The 21,976-nt window shown below is 35.0% G+C and overlaps 1 protein-coding gene across 3 annotated transcripts in view; it reads left to right on the top strand.

Annotated features, from left to right (window-relative positions):
* LOC111513341 (histone-lysine N-methyltransferase eggless) overlaps positions 1 to 21,976 on the top strand; it is a 126,373-nt gene that overhangs the window by 23,537 nt on the left and 80,860 nt on the right. For all 3 annotated transcript variants that reach the window (XM_074170525.1, XM_074170526.1, XM_074170524.1), the window contains 3 exons: positions 14,905 to 15,408; positions 15,461 to 15,622; positions 15,676 to 15,864. In XM_074170525.1, the coding sequence (XP_074026626.1) occupies positions 14,905 to 15,408; positions 15,461 to 15,622; positions 15,676 to 15,864 (855 nt within the window). The remainder of the gene's footprint in view (positions 1 to 14,904; positions 15,409 to 15,460; positions 15,623 to 15,675; positions 15,865 to 21,976) is intronic.

Here is a 21,976-nt window from a genome sequence, read left to right as displayed (position 1 = left end):
ACTGTCGATCAATCCCAAGAAGACTGAGATGGTCCTTTTCACCAGGAAAAGAAGTTTAACGGGCTTAAAACCTCCCGAAATCTTCAAAAGCAAACTAAACTTCTCTGAAGAGGTAAAATACCTTGGTACTATCCTCGACAGGAAGCTAACATGGAACTCTCATCTACAGAGTAGAGCAATATGTGGCTTATGAGCAATGTCGGAGGACAGTGGGACGCTCATGGGGTCTTTCACCCTTTGTGGTCACCTGGATCTACACTGCAATAATAAGACGGAACCATTGCATGGGAACCGAAAGTTCTACAAGCAACGGTCATCCAAAAATTATATCAAATACAGCGACTGGCTTGTTTAAACATCACAGGAGCCATGAGAACAACACCAACCGCGGCAATGGAATTAATTACAGGTCTGACTCCTCTGGACCTGTACGTTAAGAAGGTTGCGTTTAAGTCCATGGTACGATTGCGCACGACTGGTGTAAACCTCGAAGTAGGAATGGGTCAGTTCAGACTGGGTATAAGGCGGGAAGCGCTTACTGCGCAACCTCTGCTGCAGGCAACCAGTGATGCAATTGAACATGGGGATTGTGTTTAATAAACCCTACAAAATACAAATTAAGAAGAACACAGAGTCAGATGCTACAAATGCAATACGCATATATACAGACGGCTCAAAAACCAAAGAAGGCTCAGGATGTGGAGTGTACTCCAGATCACTAAGCCTAAGGATTAAGGGGGAAATGGAAAGAAATACCAGCGTGGTCCAAACAAAACTGACTGGTATCTCAATCGCCACAAAAAATATAACCAGGAAAGGAATTTCTGGCAAAAACATAACAACCTGCAATAACAGCAGACAAGCCCTATTAGCCTTGAACAGACAACGTATAACCTCGGGGCTAGTACAAGAGTGTCACCAAGATTTAGCCAAAGCTTTGGTAGATATTAACATTATCCTGAGGTGGGTTAAAGGACACGACAGGAGTATTTTGCGTTTATAGAGTCACACCTGAGATATGGGATCTGCTACTGGGGCAATTCCGACAAAGCATCTTTCAATATGATATTCAAGCTACAAAAAAGAGCTGTCCGGTATGTTTGTAGGGCTGGCTTTAGAGATTCATGTCGTCCACTATTCAAATCACATAGAATAATGACCCTTACCTGCATATTTATACTAGAGACGGTGTGTTTGATGTTTAAAAAACATAAGTTAAATAGAAACACCATAAAAAACCCTAGTTACCTGACTAGACAGATGGGTAATTTGGATCTTCCTAAGCCCAACACTACACAAGTTAAAAATTCCCTGATTTATAACTCAAAAAAAATTTTCAATCATTTACCCCAGAATATCAAAGATCTAAATTCAGAGAGAAAAATTAGGAAAAGTGTCAAAGAGTTACTATTTGATAAGGCATACTACACTTTGGATGAGTTTTTTAACGATTCGCTTTAAATGTAAAACTGATGATTTGTCTTTGTTGTCTTGTATTTTACCTTATAGTTTTGTATAGTAGACTGATGAGCGCCTTGGGCGCATGTTTTTACTTTTGTTAGACTTGTTTTACTTTTTTGCGACTTATTTGTTTATACACATTAATCTCATCTTATTCGTCTCGACTAATTTTATAATTTTTATACTTCCACTTTTATGCTTACTTGTATTTTGTACCTTCATTACTTTAATGATTATTTATGACACTTTGTCAATAAGAAGTTATTCTTAGACAATAAAGTATCAGTATCAAAGATAATCGCATTGCCGACTTTTTAGCCAGGGAACTAGCCATATGTTACACCCATGCTCAATCCTTAAAGAGATGGGATGGAATCAAAGGATGCAATCTTGCCAGGATTACCTTGGGCGACCCTTAGAAGCTGGCGCCAAAGAAATATCTGACGATGACCAGAAAAAATCTACGCTTAACACTAGGATTTCTGACTGGCCTCTGTTAACTAAGGAAACAACTCCATAATATGAGGCTAGTGGACACACCTCTATGCAGGATGTGTGAACAGGAAGATGAGACTGTCAGGCATGTCCTATGCGAGTGCCCGGAGTTATCGTCAATAAGAGAGTGTGTGTTCGGCGAGTCTTGGCCTGACCTGCCGATATAAAGGAGATGTCTCCCAGTGACCTGTTCATCTTCCTGGAAAGGACAGGATGGACGATGAACTAGGAGGACAACTCCTCGGGAGGATGTACAATGGGTCACATGTGGCCTAAGTGCTGTGGGCTTACACTCACCCTCCCTACTTTAAACTTACAGATACAGATCTAATTATGGATTAAGTTTGTGCCCTCTGAGGCACAAACTGAACTAAGGTCAACTGAACTATTAATTCTATGTAAATTTCTTCTAAAGTTAGATTTTTCAAGGGTATAATCTTTCAATTTACAATAATAATAATTAATATTGATAGGAAACAAAATACAAAGAATATATATATATATATATATATATATATATATATATATATATATATAAAATTCTCGTGTCACAATGTTAGTTACCTTACTCATCCGAAACGGCTTTACAGATTTTTACTAAATTTTATACGCATATTCAGTAGGTCTGAGAATCGGCTACTATCTATTTTTCATACCCCTAAGTGATAAGGGTTGTTCACTCTTAACATTTTTTTTTAATTTTTGGACAAAATTTTTTGTTCTTATTTTTTTATCATGTGGCATTAAAAAATACATACAACTCTAAATTTTCACCCTTTTATCACCAACCCCTATTTTTGATTAGCCATTTTAGTAATTTCATCAATTTTCATCCCGCTCGATAACTGATCAATTATCGTCTATTTCGAAATGTTTTTCACTCTATTTCGATTAAAATTTTCCTGAGCTTATGGCAAATCTAAGATTTTTTTATAATTAGAGTTTTTTATTTTATTTTATTTTTTTAATTATTTTATTATTAGAGTTTATTCCTGATATATAGTTAGTGTTACCAATGTTAGATTTTTAAAATTTTCCACGGTTTTACTGGTGAGTGATACTCATTTGCCAGACTATACCTGTGTCACCTACACCGTTTTCGGCCATTAGTAGTAACGTTTACAATTATCATTTTGCTTTCTCAGTGTAACTCTTCATATCAACTACTAATTATTCCTATTTTATTAATAATAATAAAATTAATAAAATTAAGTGTATTTTGCACGATTAGTTAATCAAGTGATTTACATAACCTCAAAAGTACTCAACACGTAGCACGAGCTCTCACCAACAACGGATTTTTTGTGTTGTAAGTATACTTTTTTATTTATATCGAAAATGTTGTTGAAAATGGTCAAAAAAGATTCTGTGAAAGTTAATTTTTATTAAAATTGGGCAAACTTTTTTTTTTGTATTAATTTTTTTTACCATTTCTAACCATATATTTTTGAAATAATTATGAAAAATAAAATTTTTCGCTTTCGTAAAACGGCCTAATATTTACATTAATATGTAAATGTATATGTGTACAATCGAATATTACATACAAGTTTTTGACATTACGGCAAAAATATTGATCTTATAAAAAATTAATTTTAATTTAATTTTATCAAAAAAATGTCTTATGATTTTTTCTTAAGACCAATAGGAAAGCCGTAATTTCACAATTAAGATTTTCATAGTTTCCAAAAATCTGAATCAATCATTATGAATCTTTATTTTGAAATCACGATGGAAATATTGGTTGTATGAGAAAATTATAAGAAACAAATTTTTACAAAAATTCAATTTTTTACAACTTTTGTTTTAAAAATTTTTCATAAAACAATTTTTTTTGGCTATAATTTCAAAAATTCAAACTAATCATTTCAAAACTGCGGTCCTAATTATAACTATAACGTTTTTCATCATTAATTAATTTCATTAATTCTATTTATGTGTGTTTTGTACAGTGAGCAATGCCAAGAAAACGCAAAGGGGCTGATTTGAGCCGTAATACAAGTAGATCTAGAATCATGAAAAATAGAAGATCCCAAAGAACCGAAGAAGAAATCCATCAACAAAATACTGATGCACGTGTGAGCGTGGCGCGATTGCGTCAAGAACAATCAGAAGATTCACGAGCTGAACGCAATGAAGTAATAAGATTAGATCAACGAGAATCACGCCGTTTCACAGTCAATAGACGCAGAACAAATGACCAACAACGCCAACAGGTACATTGAGAATTTACATCTGATTCATTCCTGCGGCTAGCATTTCAGTATGAGCCCGATATTGAATATTATGCTCATTCAAAAGTAGTTATTGGTGCTATGGACAAGGAATGTCCGCATTGCCATGCATTCAAATTAAAAAATGAGCCAGCTGGGATGTGTTGCGCGTCAGGAAAAGTGCAACTACCTGGAATTGAAACACCACCTGAACCATTGAACGGCTTACTTATCGGCACGGGTCCAGATTCTAACGTGTTCCTGCAGTCAATTCGAACATTCAATTCATGCTTTCAAATGACATCGTTCGGAGCAACATAAATAGTTCGAAATACTAATGCAAATGGTCAACAATACAATTCTACATTCAAAATCAGAGGCCAAGTTTATCATAAAATATGCTCATTGGTGCCCATGCCAAACGAACCACATAAATTTTTACAAATCTAATTCATGGGTGGCGAGGATTCCGGAAGCGCACTTGCCAATCGCGTGAAGGCACGTTGTGACTATAATAACCTTGATTCATTTTTTGCCAGGCGCATCATCAGAGAGCTGGACGCTCTTTTGAACGAGCATAATGAATTGTTGAAAATATTCAAATCACACATGCACAAATTACAAAGCGATAATCACGCTATTGTCATTAATCCTGATAAAACACCAGCTGGAGAGCATATTCGTAGATTCAATGCACCTGTTGTTGATGACGTTGCTGGAATCATGGTTGGCGATCATACAAATGCACGAGAAATTGTGATTCGTAGAAGAAATACTAATCTTCAGTTCATTGCTGATACACATCGTTCATATGACGCTCTCCAATATCCGCTAATATTCTGGAAGGGACAAGACGGATATTGCATAAACATAAAAACAACGAGATCCCGTATCAGGTACTTCATTTATTATGAACTTGATCATTAATCATTTAACGAAACAATTAAATTATTGAACGTAATTAATTTAAATTAGTATTTATGAATATATTATTACAGGAGCTGAAACAAACAAGAACGTTAGCTCGAAGGATTAATATGCGTACCGATTAATGATTAGACGCGACCTGGACAACGTCATTCTATGATGTCGTGAGCTTTGTCAACAATTCATGGTCGACATGTACGCGAAGATAGAGGGCGAACGACTACGATACTTACGATATAATCAACACAAGCTGCGTGCGGAAGAGTACATTCACTTGCGAGATGCTATTAACAACAACGCCGACGTCGCCGACATTGGTAACACTGTCATTTTACCATCATCGTACATAGGCAGTCCACGTCATATGCAAGAATATATACAGGATGCTTTGACTTTCGTGCGCGTATATGGACGACCGTGCTTATTTATCACGTTCACATGTAATCAAAAATGGCCAAAGATTACATCTTTGCTATTGCCTGGCCAAAATGCAATACATCGTCATGACACTACAGCAAGTGTGTTCAGACAAAAGTTAAGTCTTTAATAAGTTTCATTACTAAATTACATGTATTCGGTCCCACACGTTGCTAGCTGTATTCGGTTGAGTGGCAAAAGCGAGGATTACCTCATGCACACATTTTGGTTTGATTAATCGACAAAATCCGTCCTGAAGAAATCGATAGTATCATTTCTGCGGAAATTCCAGATCCATGGTCCATGCGGTACTCTTAATCGTTCATCGCGTTGCATGGCAGATGGAAAATGTACTAAAAATTTACCTGAAGATTTCACTAATGATACGATTACAAATATCGACGGATATCCAATATATCGTCGAAGAAATCTTGACAATGGCAGACAATCATTTATTAAAAATATCAGCAACACGGACATTGACATTGACAATTGTTGGGTGGTGCCGTATTTGCCTCTGCTGATCAAGACATACAATGCTCATATTAATGTTGAATTCTGTAATTCTGTGAAAAGCATCAAATACATTTGCAAGTATGTCCATAAAGCAGTGATATGGCTGTGTTTAGAGTGGAAAATACTAATGTGAATGCTCCTCCAGTGAATAAAAACGATGAAATAACGCTCTACCAAATTGGTCGGTACATCAGCTCCAACGAAGCTGCTTGGCGCATCTTTGGATTTCCAATTCATGAACGGGATCCATCAGTTGTTCAGTTAGCCGTCCATCTTGAAAACGGTCAGCGTGTATTTTGACGAACGAAACAGCGATTGATCGTGCTATAAATCCACCTAAAAATACACTCACTGAATTTTTTTAATTGTGTAATCGTGCGGATGATTTTGGTGCCTTTGCACGAACATTACTCTCAAACAAAAAAAAATGGATGCCCCGTAAGCAAGGCTCACCAGTTGATGCATGTCTCAATTTATTTAAGTCAAACGCCTTGGGGCGATTATTTACAGTCAATCCAAGACACACTGAGTGCTTTTATCTTCGACTATTGTTGGTTAATATTACTGGCCCATTATCATTTCAAGATATACGTATCCAACGTATAAAGATGCATGCCTTGCACTCGGCTTGCTGGAAGACGACAACCAGTGGGAATGTATGCTTGCTGAAGCTGCATTGAACTGTACAGCAATACACATTCGTCTACTATTCGCTATAGTGTTGACTACATGTTTTCCAGCCCGACCACAGATATTGTGGGATAATCACAAAGAGTCAATGACTGATGATATATTGCATCAACATCGTACACATTGCAACGATCTAACGATAACATTCAGCGACGCTATGTACAATGATGTATTGATTGCTATTGAGGATCTTTGCATTGTTATTGCCAACATATCACTCACTCATTTCGGTATAAATTCGCCAAATCGAACTGCATATGATGTAATGAACACTGAAATGAATCGTGAATTGCAGTACAACACTGTAGAAATGGCAGCGATTGTTACTCACCATGTCCCACTAATGAATGAGGAACAAAGAACTATTTATGATCACATTATGCTCGCAGTTTCAGCAGGACAAGGTGGGTTCTTCTTTTTGGTTGCACCCGGTGGAACTGGCAAAACATTCCTTATTTCGTTAATTCTTGCTGAAATACGATCAAATAATGGAATCGCATTGGCCGTTGCATCATCGGGCATTGTGGCAACTTTATTGGATGGAGGCAGAACAGCTCATTCAGTATTTAAGCTGCCACTAAATATTCAAAATAACCCTGACGCAGTATGCAAAATTAAAAAACAATCGTCCATGGCCACCGTGCTGAAACAGTGTAAAATCATCATCTGGGATGAATGTACTATGGCACACAAACATTCGCTTGAGCCGTTGAACAGGACATTGAAAGATAGTAAAAACAACGACAAACTATTTGGCGGCACTCTGTTGGTCCTTTCAGGTGATTTCAGACAAACACCCGTCATTCCACGTTCAACATACGCTGATGAGATCAACGCTTGCTTTAAATCATCTCCATTGTGGCATAATGTTGAAAAAGTACAGCTGAAAGTAAATATGCGCGTTCAAATGCTTCAAGATCCATCCGCTGAAACATTCTCAAAACAACTCTTAGATATCGGTGACGAAAAGTTGCTATAGATGAAACTGGATACGAAAAATTACCGACCGATTTCTGCACAATCGCTGATTCGCAAGATACTCTCATTGAACAAATATTTTCCGATGTACATACACGGTACGTAAAATTATGAGTGGCTTGCAGAAAGAGCAATTGTAGTGGTAAAAAATGTGGACGTTGACAATTCAAATCTAAAGATACAACAGTTGTTGCCAGGGAACTTGGTATCATACAAATCTATTGATACAGTTTGCGATGCTAGCGAAGCTATAAATTTTCCCACACAATTCAAACGTATTCAGTTTCCAATTAGATTGGCATTTGCAATGACCATCAACAAATCCCAAGGCCAAACGATGTCTATTTGTGGCTTAGATTTGAGCACACCATGTTTTTCACACGGACAATTATACGTGGCATACTCTCGAGTTGGTAAACCATCCAGTTTGTGTGTGTTAGCTAAAGATGGGCTAACAAAAAATATTGTTCACGCTATAGCATTAAGAGATTAATATTATTTGTTAGTGTAACTGTCGTAATTAATTAATGATATATAATTTTAAGGAATAAATTATAATAACTTGAAAATAATAATGTTTAGCGTTTGTTACTTTTATATTCCCTCATCGTTCACAGCGCTCCATGCCTATTTCACGCATATACCACATCCTTACACACTTACAATAAGTTATTTTTATCTACACTAGAAATTACCTAAAAATAATTTACATGGCAAAACAACGTTTGAGTGGACACAACACTCCAAAAGTGGGGCAAACCGCGGACACGTGTTTCTGGCTATTGGCCCCATCATCGCGGTGCAGCCAAGTGTAAAGATGGGCAACACTTGTTTGCCAAAAGCAGGAAACAACACATATGCATGGAGTCAACAACAGGAGCCAACCGCACATTTGTGGTTCCAGTTAGAAGACCTAGAATTCCCAGGCTACATCTAACATGACCACGTAGGCAGCTATAGCTACCTGCGTGACATCCGGGTCCAGGATATAAATACAAAGAGAGATTTTATCGAGTGGGTATGATATAAAAATCAAAAATGAAACAATTAGTGAACACAACACTCCAAAAGTGGCTGCACCGCGCTGATGAGGCTAATAGCCAGAAACACGTGTCCGCGGTTTGCCCCACTTTTGGAGTGTTGTGTCCACTAATTGTTTCATTTTTGATTTTTATATCATACCCACTCGATAAAAATCTCTCTTTATATATATATATATATATATATATATATATATATATATATATATATATATATATATATATATATATATATATATATATGAAAATATAACCTCCTATCAAGTGGCAGGATTCTGACCATTTTGACCTTGCTCTTCCATCAAGATTTCATGAGGACCCCACATTTCCTCATATCGAGGAAACATAGGGCGAGTTTTGAAAACATCCCTCATGAATCTTTCCACTAAATCACATATTACTGTGTCTGAAATCGGATTCAATGCTGATCTATGAGTGTTTGAAGTACTATAATTTTTACCTTCGTGAAACTCTTGATTTATAAATGCCAATATCTCCTGCACTGATGGCTCATAAACTTTATCCAGTTTTCCCTCACAAAAGTTCCACCAACATTTTAGGAATAAAAGAAAATGGCGGAAATATTCATGCATATAGGGCACTTGTTAAAGGTATAAAGAGCCAATTTTATTTCAATAAAATAAATAACTCTACAATAAAACATCTACAATAAGACATCTTAAATAACATATTTAATCCAGTTATTCCTATTCAATATCCTAAAAACGATTCTAAAAGAACTAGCATGTTTATTGCTCAAATAGATGGGCTTTGGATTCTCTGGAACTGTCATTAAAAAGATAGGACCTTACATACTTGCTCCATTGGGTCATATTATAAACTCATTTGCAGAAAGAAACTTTCCATGTAGGCTGAAAACGTCTATAATTACTCCAATTTCGAAGAAAGGAAGCCCTAAAAAGATCGAAAACTACAGACCACTATCAGTACCTTCTGTAATCCCAAAAATAATCGAACATACTATGATTGAACAGCTTACGAGCTTTTTAAATAAGTACGTAATAATTGATAACAATCAACATGGTTTTCACTTCAAACACAGCAGCGAAAACATGTTTCTACGGTGAGAGCCCTGCTGGAATCTTATGCGATTTCAGCCGTGCTTTTTACTGCATTCACCATGGCACATTACTAAACTTGTTGTATACGTATGGAATTAGAGGTATTACCTGTGATTGGTTTGACTCGTACTTGAAAGACAGATCTCAAATGGTTAAAATATCCGAATTAATGAGATATATTATCTCATAAATAGATATTAATGCACTAGGAGTTCCACAAGGATCTATATTGGTGCCTACATTGTTTATCTTCTACATTGTTTATCTTATATATTAATGATCTGTCCATGACCTTATCGGATACTTCTACCACATTATATGCAGATTACTCCACTCTACTATTAAAAGCTAAATATTATGAATATCTACAAATAAAAATTACAAATTCAGTCAACCAGTTATCTGCTTGGTCCTTTGACAGAGCCTTGTTACTGAACTCCAGTGAAACTTATTAAACAGTATTTCATACTCATCAAAACTTAAAAAATACCGACTCCGAGTATCAATTAAAATAACAGTATAATTGATACAGTAACAAATATTAAATTCCTAGGAGTATTCTTTGATTCCACCCTGTCTTTTAGATCGCACTGAACTAAGTTAAAATTTCAATTCAAAGTGCTATCAGTTAAAAAACTTAAAAAGTGATCTTAGTGTGAACCATCTCCTTAAATACTACTATGCCGAAATCCATTCCAGAATTTCCTATCGAATTCTTGTCTGGGGAAATACCCCAGCGGTACATAGTATTTTTTTGTTTCAGAAGCGCATCGTAAGATGTCTCGTGGGCTGTCCACCTGATAACTCGATTTTTTTTTAAGAATATAAAATATCAACAGTTACTGGCATATTCGTTCTGAGCTAATGACGTACATACATGGCAATCGAAATACCTTTTTAAGAAACATTGACACTCTTACTCACAATACAAGAAATAAAGATAAATTTTACATGCCCTTCAAAAACCTGGAATTATCCAAAAGAGCACCAAATACTTTTGGTTTGTACCTGTACAACTTTCTCCCATACAATCTAAGAAGTCTGCCAACTTATACATTTAAAAAACAACTAAAACAAGTCTTGTAAGATCTGTGTCCTTACTCAATTCAAAAATTCCTAGAATTGATTTAGTTTTAATTTCATACCATTTGACTTACAGATTGTCATAATCAGTTTAATTTTAATTATATGCTTATATTCTCCATGTTGAGTGTTGATACTCTCAATGTTTTGTGTTTTAATTGTAGGATTTTTTTCCAAATTGACTTGTCCTATAACTTGGTATGTTCCACAGAATCAAACAAACGATTGATTGATTGATTGGTTCATGTTTACCAACTTACCATGCTATACATGTTTGACATTTTGTGTTGCAATAATTAGCAAACAGATCTTGTTCCGGTTGCCCAAATTTCCTTATCAGCTTTCAAAACGCGTAGTTGCCTAAACAAAATTCAGTTTCAAAATCTCTAGATCTAGAACATTGATCTTCTCTAACATTGTCTTTCTACTTTATGTACTAGATAAATATTATGTTCCTTCTCTCACATCTTTTCCACATATCTCTGTCTGTTTTGTTAAGTTTTGAGTATTTTATGCCTCCCATCTAAATAATGTGAGTGATGACAGTTTTGTTGTCAATTCGTAACAAAATGTGACAGTTTGAGAAATGCTCCCAAACGTTTCGAGCCCATAAAAGGCTGCTTTTAATTTCGGAATATTGATATGCAATCTGGTCTCCCCTGAGCCCTAAAATCCTTTAGCTTCCTCGTTGTTGTAACTTGCCCCCAACCACTTTTAGAGGTATCCGTAAAAATTTATATACTATACTTTGGAAAATTCATGTCTTATTTAGCATTCTCGATATGAATTATCCACCAATCAAAGTCATCACTCAACTCACTGGAATATTTCATCACACTGTTACAATCTCCCTGATTGGTCCTCAAAGCCAAATATCGGTACCTCTCAAATAGTTTTGTATAGAGCCATCCATATTTCACCGCAGGGCAAACAGAAACTAAATGTCTAATTAACTTGGAAAATTTCCTTACTTTCGAGTTTGCCTCAGTTTCATCACATATTTTTTTATTTTTGACTTCTTTTCAGTAGTAACTCTCACTTCTAGTATGGCTGTATCGAAAGTAAAGCCCAAAAAGGTAATTGTTTCGGTAGGTTTGAGACAACTTTTTTCTTTATTGATTATAAAACCTAATTTTTCCAAAGTACCACAAGTCTGATGAATATTTTCTAAACATTCATTTCTATCATTACTTATTAATAAGATGTCGTCCAAATAAGCCACTGATATGAAATTTCTATTGCTAAGAAAATGTAGGACAGGCTTTAAGATTTTTGAAAAACATAAGGTTTAAAAAAAACTGTTTTTTCGTTAACCAGCTGTCGCTCCCCTACGAACGACAACTCTCAGAAGTCGAAACTTTTGCGTGCTAAGGATTAACGAGGTCTTACCTTTTAACGTGTGATTCCTAACACGGGTTGGACGATAGCAAGTGAAAATCGATCGTTCAAACTGGGGTTGAACCACCGACCAACACGGCAGTTAATTTGAGTGAGTGAACAAAGCACCCACGTCGAATCGCTTGCCTACGAATAAATAAAAAATAAGCACTGAAACTTGTGATGCACTGTTTGTAACCTTTGGTGTAGTAATGAATATTACTGGAGTTTTTTCCCAACACCAAACCGTTATTTTAACACCTCGACACGTGTTTCAGTTTGATCTTCCTCTTGGTGATCGAAACACGTGTCGAGATGTTAAAATAACGGTTTGGTGTTGGGAAAAAAAACACCAGTAATATACATAAGCACTGAAACTCAAAAATTTTGTTTTCGAATTGATGTCGTAATTATTTTTTGTGTTCACTAATAATCGGGATGAAAAAATATGCATCTGTCAAATCTATTGATGCCAAAAAACAATTTTTGACACCAGATTTTTCTCACTTTGCGTATCTTCTAGTTTGAAACGAGGGGCTGTTATGTATTTAGTTGTTTGAGATTCAGAATGAATCTATAACTACCATTAGATTTTAACCTTAGAAAATAACCAGACAAAAATTGTTTTTCATATTTGTCTTCTAGATTGATGACGCCAATTTTCATCAGTATGTTTAAACTTTCGTAATAGAAGTTCAATTTCTTAGGTGGAATTGTAGGCGGCTTGAGAACATGCCGACTCTAAAACATATGTATTGGTTGTTATTGTTTCCAAGCGTTATTTTTTATTCAACCAGCATATGGTTTTCCATGATTTACTTCTATTTCTTGTTATATGTCTTGTACCGCCCTCCTTGGTTTCTGTTTTTGAACTCAGACCTCTGTTATGTTGTTGTAGCTTGTGTCTGCTCGAATAATGTCCCCTCCCCTGATTTTTGAAAGATTTCCAACGTCTGCGTAAGGCAGGGCCCTTGGAAGTTTTTTGAAGTGGATGACTGAGATTTCATCTGTTTTGATCTTTTGCCGTATATTCCAGGGATTTCATTGCTTTGCACTTCTCACTGAAATCTCCAAACAGTAGGGCATCAGGTGATTGAGCAACTGCAACTTTCTGAATTTTCTGGTTGAAACGTGACGTAATAAGAAATTTTCTGTGGTTTGAAATTGAGTTATGTATGTTGCAAATAGTTTTCCGGCGTCTACCTACCAAGTCTTGACTATTTTGTTTCGAGTGCTTCCGCATTTTCATCAAACAGTAGACTTGTTATATTCGCACCTAAGGCTGATAAACCCATCCCCAATGGGATTTGAAGATCTATGAGAAATCCTTCTTTTTTCCAACTAAGTTGTTGAGAGTTACATTTGGACTTCCGGATTCAACTTAGGAGCATTTAAAGCCGTACAATTGCTGAAATGAGCCATTTATTCATCTAGTCATTTTTTGTTCATTTGCCCAGACCCTGTCTTATGTAGGTGTTTCACCTTAGCGCCAGATCGTCCTTGATATTAGCCCTATAAGACTTCAGCCGGGTCCCCTCCTAGTATGTTTTTAACTGGGTAACCATTGTGGGAGAACTCGCTGTTGGCATCGGAATATTCCGATGTCGAATCTGACTCCGGACCTGTGTCAACAGAAAAAGGTAAATATTGACCATTGCTTGAATATTTCATTCGGTATGTATTTGGCGGTTCATAATATGTTAATGAAATTTGTCCACATCTAATGGTAAAAACCCAATACTACACCGCTATCGGTTTAACAAAAAAATTGCATAAAAACCAATTGGGGGCTAATGTGATCGAGACTCTCGGCTGGCAAAGTCAGAAACTGTGCGGAGAATGAAGGGCACTAAAATGACTAATAATTGGCTGTATTAACGTCCCCTGCTGATGATCAATGATCATAAATCATTGTCAATCTTATTGTCTTCCAATGTTTCTACTTCTCTGGTTGGGTTCTAAAACATGAAAACACGTTAAAGCCATTTTACTTACTTGACGAGTACAAACGAAGGTTTCTCTCAAGTTTCCTCAGTTTCCTAATTTCACTTACTTCACTTATTTTATTCACTTCCACTTTCACGAACTTGACACATTCAGCGCAAGAAGTATATTGAAGCGTATTTGGGTATTATCGTAAGGTGACGGGGACGGTGATTCATTCTTTCAACTTGCGCATATCAGTCATAGAGGTACTACTACAGGGTGATCTATTCAGATGGGACCAACCGAAATATAATTTATTTCGAGTTCATTGAATATTGAGATGTTAAACAGAAATTACTATCGAATCAGATACATTTTTATCAGATCGGACTTTTTCTATTTTTTGGTTGTTGCTTGTTGGTTATTTGTTTGTAATTTCAGTTTTTTGTTTAATAAAAATTGTTATTTTTCGGTTGATCTTTTTAATTTTTACAGATTCTTTCAGGGATTTCAAATCAATTTATATTATATTAGACAATGGAAATCCGAACTGATGAAATACACCACGAAACATTGTCAACCACCTTCAAACAAAGATAAATTTTCATTTGTGACTTCTAAATTTGAGAGAATAGAAGTCGGTTTTTTATTTTTAAATTCTATAAAATATTAATTAATTATTGTTATTAATTATTATAGATCAGTCAGCTTCCACCAACATCAAATCCACTTCAAGCAGTGTTCCTCCAGTGAAAGATATAATTGACTTAGTAGAAAAACCTCATAATAGTCGATGTCTCAATTCAGCTTGTGAGGGAATAAACAATGATTTTGTATTAGCCCCAGACTTCTGCCTCTCTTATTACCGAGTTAAACGTTCAAAATCTTACAAAGAAGAGATTTGCAAAGAATGTTACAGTAAATCAATAGAAGATTTTGATAAACTTAGTACAGAATTGAAAGAGGGAAATCTCATTTTGGGTGTTACTTATCCAATTATAAATGAAACATTGCAAATTGAGGACAGCGATGAAGAAGATGAAAGGAAAGAAGAAGAAGTGGAATATATTGATAAAGAGAGTTTCAATTTTATAAGTGAAAATATTGATGAAATAATACATGAAACTTTGGAAAGTGTCAATTTTGAAAACCGTTATGAATTGGAAGCTGCACATGTCAGGATGGAAAGTAAAGATGTTGAAGGTTTATAGGTCTCCATGGTAAGATGATCATTTTGTAATATTTTTTATTGTAGAGAACTATAATCATTTATCAGAAAAAGTTAAGGAAATCAGAGGCATTCTAGATGGAATACAACTGAATTTATACAATCAGTTTCGTCCAAATTATCAGTCATTTAAAGGAATGACAATAATTGATGATCTTTCTTTAGCACCAAATACTGTCATCAAAGTTGGTAAGACACTTCTTATTTGTATTAACAATGTTCAGTAACGTTTTTGTTTCAAGATGCATCTATGGAGTCTAGCCCAAGAAAGAGTACAAGATCCCATAAACCAGTTTCATATGTGGAACTCGATGATGTTGGTAATTCAAATAGTCCCAAAGTAAATACTCCTAGTGACAAATCTCCAGATTTGGAACCGCCCAAGGACCTTCCTCCAATTTTGCCTATTGATAGGCCTCCCCCTCAAGTTGGTAAGTACGGTAATATACGGGGCTATTCAAGCTCGAGTTTTGGCATAGGAAACTCGTAAAAAGTAAGAGATACATATAATAATAATAATAATTGCTAATATTGACAAAATGCAGTACAACATATAGTAGATATAAATTTTAAAAAACAGGCAGTTCTTAAATGATATCCTACATTTTTGTCAAAAGGCAGAATTCGGGTTCTGATCTTGTCATTTGAGTAACGCACTCAGAACTTGCTCTTCCATTCAACCGTTTTTATAACAATAATTACAAATGAATTCTAATCATTAACCACTTATGCTGTCACCTATCCTTATTTCGTTCAATGAACGACAATGAAAAAACAATAAAAAAATAGAAAAATGTTAACTAATAATTCGCCTACAAAACAATAATGAAAACTAGTAAAGAAACAGAAAAATGTTGGCTAATTATTTTACCTAGAAACAGATATTTGCTTGTATATACACATAGGCATTCATATACACACATATACAGAGTGACCCATTTGAAAGCGGGCCACCTCTCTAAAACTGTTATTTATTATCCGATTCAGAAGTTTTTTTTTCAATAGATAGAGCGTCAATAGTTCTATTAGAGTGCTGTGAAGTCGAAATATAAATAAAATTTTCAAGGCCTACTTCGAATTTTTTTCAAGGTCAAAAATCCAAAAAACATACTAGCGATTTTTTTATATGAAATTTGACGACGCCACTGGATTTGTGATGCTTTCAAATGGTTGTGACTGAAATTTCAAGATGAAATATGTTTTTTTAACAGAAATATAGCATAAGTAAAATTTTTATCACTTTATCTAAATATTTCGAATTGTCGTCATATTAAATCACAATATTATTAATAATATCGTTTAAAATGCTCTTTCACGTCGTTAGCAGTCGAGCTTGTAAACAGCAGTTATTCAAAATGGTGTCAAATTATGTTTCTTTCAAACAGAACTCCATAAAGTATAGAAGATAGTTATGTCCATCAAAACACTGCAGTTTTTTTGTCATCAGAGAAATGAAATATACATCTTTACATCAAATAGTAATCAATATTCAATAATCAATAATAACCAATACTGATGAAATAAATGAACTACAACAAAAAAATGGATTGAGATGAGAGTGCCCAGACATTAATTTCCGTACTTTGTAACTAATTTCCGATTTAATTCGATACGTTTATTCTACCATTTTCTAATGCTAACTAATCATAAGATTCGATCAAAATTCGATCATTGGTTTGGGGTAACATTTATGCAAGCCTGGTCTTATTCTTTCACGCAGTTCCTCTTTGGTGGTTGTCAGTTATTCCGAATATCTACATATCTTGGTTTCATTCAAACATGTTTGGGATGCCACATTTCGAAAATATTATTTTTATTAGAAGGCTTTGAAAGTTAAGTTGCCGTGGAGATGACAAGTCATTAAAATAAAAGACGAAAAGACACAAATTTGTCAGTATTAATAGTGAAGTTTATAACTCTTCAAGTACCTACACTAATAAAGAAGTATGGCAGATAATTTGACTTTGCAGGAGAAAATTGAAATAGTAAAACTTCGTGGTAACAACGACAGATCCGAAAGGGAAGTATGTAGAATTTTCAATAACATGCATCCGGAGCGTCGAAATATTAGCAGAGCTACAGTTGGAAGAGTAAACAAAATTTTCAATCAGTATGGAGCTGTTAGTAAACATATCCTGAAGAATATTAATACTGTACAAAGGCAGAGACGAAATAATTCTGAACGAATTCGAAATTATTTTAATAATAATCCGAAAACAAGTGTGAGAATTGCAAGTTTGGACATCAACTTACCGCGTGAAACAATAAGGAGAAATCTTAGGAAATATAATAATATGAAGCCCTTTAAACCAAAGTTTCTTCACACCTTAGAAGAAGGCGATAATGAAAAGAGGATGGAGTATAGTTTATGGGCTCAAGGAGAATATCTAAATAACAGGAATTTTCTGAAAAAAATTTTGTTCAGTGACGAGGCAACATTCACAACCAATGGAACAGTTAATTCTCAAAATTCAAGGTACTGGACGGAAGAAAATCCACATTGGATAATAAATTGCAGAAGACAGTACTCCCAAAAAATAAATGTTTGGTGCGGAATATTACATACCAGAATAATTGGCCCCTTTTTTTTTGAAAACAATTTGAATGGTCAAATTTTTTTGAATTTTTTGAAAAACGAGTTTTCCAACGCTATGGATGAACTTCCACTAGCAGAAGAGGCCCATATTCTATTTCAATTAGATGGCTGTTCCATCCACAATAGCAGGATTGTTAGAGATTGGCTGGAAGAAAATTTTCCTAATCGGTGGATAGGGCGAAATAGTTCACTGATTGAGTTTCCCCCCAGATCCCCGGACTTGACTCCACTTGATTTTTTTTTATGGGGCACCGTTAAGGAAAAAGTATACAAAACTCGCCCAACGAGCAAAGAGGAACTGCGTGAAAGAATAAGACAGGCTTGCAGAGATATCACCCCAAATCAATTATTGAATGTTTTGGTTAACATTAGAAAACGATATGATAAATGTATCGAATTGAATGGAGATTTGGTGGAACAGTCCAAAATTTAATGTGTGGGCATTGTCATGTTAATACATTCTTTTGTAGTGGTTCATTTATGGTTTTAATATTGATAATTATATTATGATATAAAGATGTGTATTTCTATTCTTTGACAACAAACTGCAGTGTGCTAATAAAGATAACTATATCGCACATAAAGTTGTTATGTTCTGAAGAAGTATTTCAAACCATATTATTTACAAAATTGTTATTTAATATACAACTATTTGAATTATTTTGACAGTGATTGGTATATTTTACTTATGCCATATTTCTGTTAAAAAACATTATTTTATCTTGAAATTTCAGTCACAACCATTTGAAAGCATCACAAATCCAGTGGCGTCGTCAAATTTCATATAAAAAAATCGCTAGTATGTTTTTTGGATTTTTGACCTTGAAAAAAATTCGAAGTAGGCCTTGAAAATTTTATTTATATTTCGACTTCACAGCACTCTAATAGAACTATTGACGCTCTATCTATTGAAAAAAAAACTTCTGAATCGGATAATAAATAACAGTTTTAGAGAGGTGGCCCGCTTTCAAATGGGTCACTCTGTATAAGTGGATCATTATTTACAGCTAGACAATAAATTTGGTAGAAGAAATTCATTTAAAAGTAAATCATCTTTCAGCATTTTTTTGAATTTTGCAAGCGACAGTGACTTCAATGAGTCAGGGAGTCGATTATACAGCCGAGATATATTATATGAAAAGGAGCATCGAAATAATGAAGTTTTATAGGATGGGGTGGCTAGATGATGTTTGAATCTCAAGTTCAGGTGATGAACGTCGGCGCGAAAGCTGATCTTTTCATAAAGATAACTCGGTACTTTCGTAGAGATTATATTATGAACTTGGGCCATATACAGTATCCGCGTAGTTTGCGTGAGATAGTACCAAGGCATCACATAGCAATTTCTTGGTCTGTCTATTGAGAATTTCCCTATTCGAATATATAGTTTTCCAGCTGCAATATCCCCTCTTCAGGATTAGTGAAACATGAGGTGAAAATCTGAGAGACTGATCTATTGTGAGACCAAGATTTTTAGTGCGCTCAGACAAACAAAGATTAACATGATCAAGAAAAATCGAAACTTGATTTTGACATCTTTTTCTCATTGCTGTCCTCCCGAATAGCATGGCAACAGTTTTAGAAGGATTGATTATTAGACAGTATTTTTTAGAGGTGGTTAATAACGAATTCAGATCTTGGTTGATTTGTTGGCAAGCTATTGCCAGTGAACTTTCAAGAAATTGCATATAGATTTGAGTGTCATCTGCGTAACTGTGAATTTTAGTATACTTGAGACATCTGGGAAATTGTGACGTATATATCACGAATAATGCAGGGCCAAGGATAGACCCTTGAGGGACACCTGCAAAAACTCCAAGATAATCTGAAGGCTGATTATCCAGAATAACACATTGGTTTTGACTGTTCAAATAGTTATCAATTAGAACGGCAGAAGAGTTCGCAAATCCAAGATATTTCAATAAGGCAATTAAAAGCCGATGGCATATTCTATCGAAAGCTTTGGAAAAGTCTATTAATACAAGAACGGAAAGTTCATTGCTATCGATTGATTTGTGAAACCTGATTGGAACGATGGTAATATTTTATTTTCCTCCAGAAACTCACGGATTTGTTTATTGAGGATTTTTTCTAGGATTTTAGATATGGCACATAAAATGCGGGCGGAGGTCACTGAAATTCTGGAGATCGTTGACTTTACATAGAGGGTGAACGTGAGATTGCTTCCAGGTTGTAGGAAATACACTAAAATTGATACAGGTGTTGAAAATGTGTTCTATAAACTGTAATATAAAAGGACTAGAATGAAGTAGCATTTTAATGCTAATGCTATCGGGACCAACAGCATTAGATTTCACTGAGAGCATGAATTCGTAGATCTCTTTTTCGGATGTTCTCCTAAATCGAAAATTATTTTGAGTATTCATTTTATTTTTAGAGAGAAATGAGAGAAAATTATCATCTGGTTGACTATTGTGAGAATTATTTTCACAAAAAAATTTATTGATTTCATTTGAAATCTTTAAATGATCGGGAATAGTTTTTCTAGGATGTCTGCTACTTAAACCAAGATCAGAGAGTTTTTTCCAAATATTATTTTTGTGACGGAGTTGAAACTCTAGATACGCTTTGTTTTTCAAGCTTTATTGTTTTATTAGTGAGATTTCTCAACTGTTTGTAGTAATCTCAGTGAGTAGCCAGACCACTTCGTCTATATTTCGACAGAGCTTTGTCTCTCAGTTTCATCAAAAGCCTCAGATTATCGGTCAGCCAAGCGGCCTTTTTTTTTAGTTATGCGCACAGTTTTCATAGGTGCATGAGCATTGAAGTTATCTAAGATCAAAGAGTTGAATTTTTCTACTTCAAGATCAATATTATCTACCTCATAAATACTGCTGAAGTCACAGGTTTGCATATCAACACAAAATTATTCGATATTAAAGCGTTTGAAATCCCTATAAGTGTACTGAAAACAATGTTGTTTATCGACAGAACTTCCAATGGTACAAGACGATAGGCAGTGGTCAGAAAAACTCGAACAATCCACAATAGCACAGTCGGTGTGGTGAAGATTTGTAGAACATAAAATGACATCCAGTAGTTTACCCGAGTTAGAAGAGTAACGAGTGGGTTGGTTAATGATCTGGTGTAAATCATATGCTTTAATGATATTTTCAAATTCTATGAGTTGCTTGTTCGTTGCATCCAAAAAATCTATATTAATATCCCCAACATAGACAATTGAAACAAGGATAGATGTACGACATAACATCTTCAAATTCTGATAAAAATGCCTGAGGATGTTCATTGGGTGGTCGGTATATGGCTCCGACAGCATATTTATTTTTATTCAAGCGGAAGGATATCTGTTCGGTTTCTATTATAGGTAAATTGGTAATTTGGCTAGCACAAAGATAATTTTTAACAAAGATGGCAACTCCTCCACCACGGCCTATGCGGTCTTTTCGAAAGAGAACTTATCCGGGCAGTAAAATCGAATCGTCAGGTATCCTGTTACTTAACCATGTTTCTGATATAGTGATGATATCATAAATGTTAAATACCTTTTGTTTGAATTCAAGGAACCCATTCATGATGGATCGAGTGTTAATGTGGCAGATAAAGAATGGCATCTCAGTTAAGATTCAATAAGTAAATTGATAATAAAAAAGAAGTAAATTAATTAAAAAAAAAAAGAAAAAAAAGGAAATAGAATGACATGTAAATTCAGCTATCCAAAGGAATTTTGTGAATGTTCACTTTTTTCGTTCTCTCAGGTTGAGTTTATTGGGGGCTGAGTCCACACGCGAAGCCAGCTCTTTCTTTTCCTGATTATTATCGATGGGTGTATTGACAGTGCTCTTCACTTCATAGACTATAGAAGGATCCGAACTCAGTTGTTCTAATGCATATTTGGTACCATTCACGAATAATCTGTTTTGTCGGTTTGTTCAGTCCGTTTCCTTTAGCAATATTGAGAAACCCAC

This window comes from Leptinotarsa decemlineata, unplaced genomic scaffold (assembly GCF_025532065.1).
Source record: "Leptinotarsa decemlineata unplaced genomic scaffold, Ldec_3_MD MMD2_P_RNA_scaffold_9, whole genome shotgun sequence".
Lineage (NCBI taxonomy): Eukaryota > Metazoa > Arthropoda > Insecta > Coleoptera > Chrysomelidae > Leptinotarsa > Leptinotarsa decemlineata.
The sequence above is the reverse complement of the archived record's forward strand: the minus strand, read 5'-3'. Positions and strand labels throughout refer to the sequence as shown.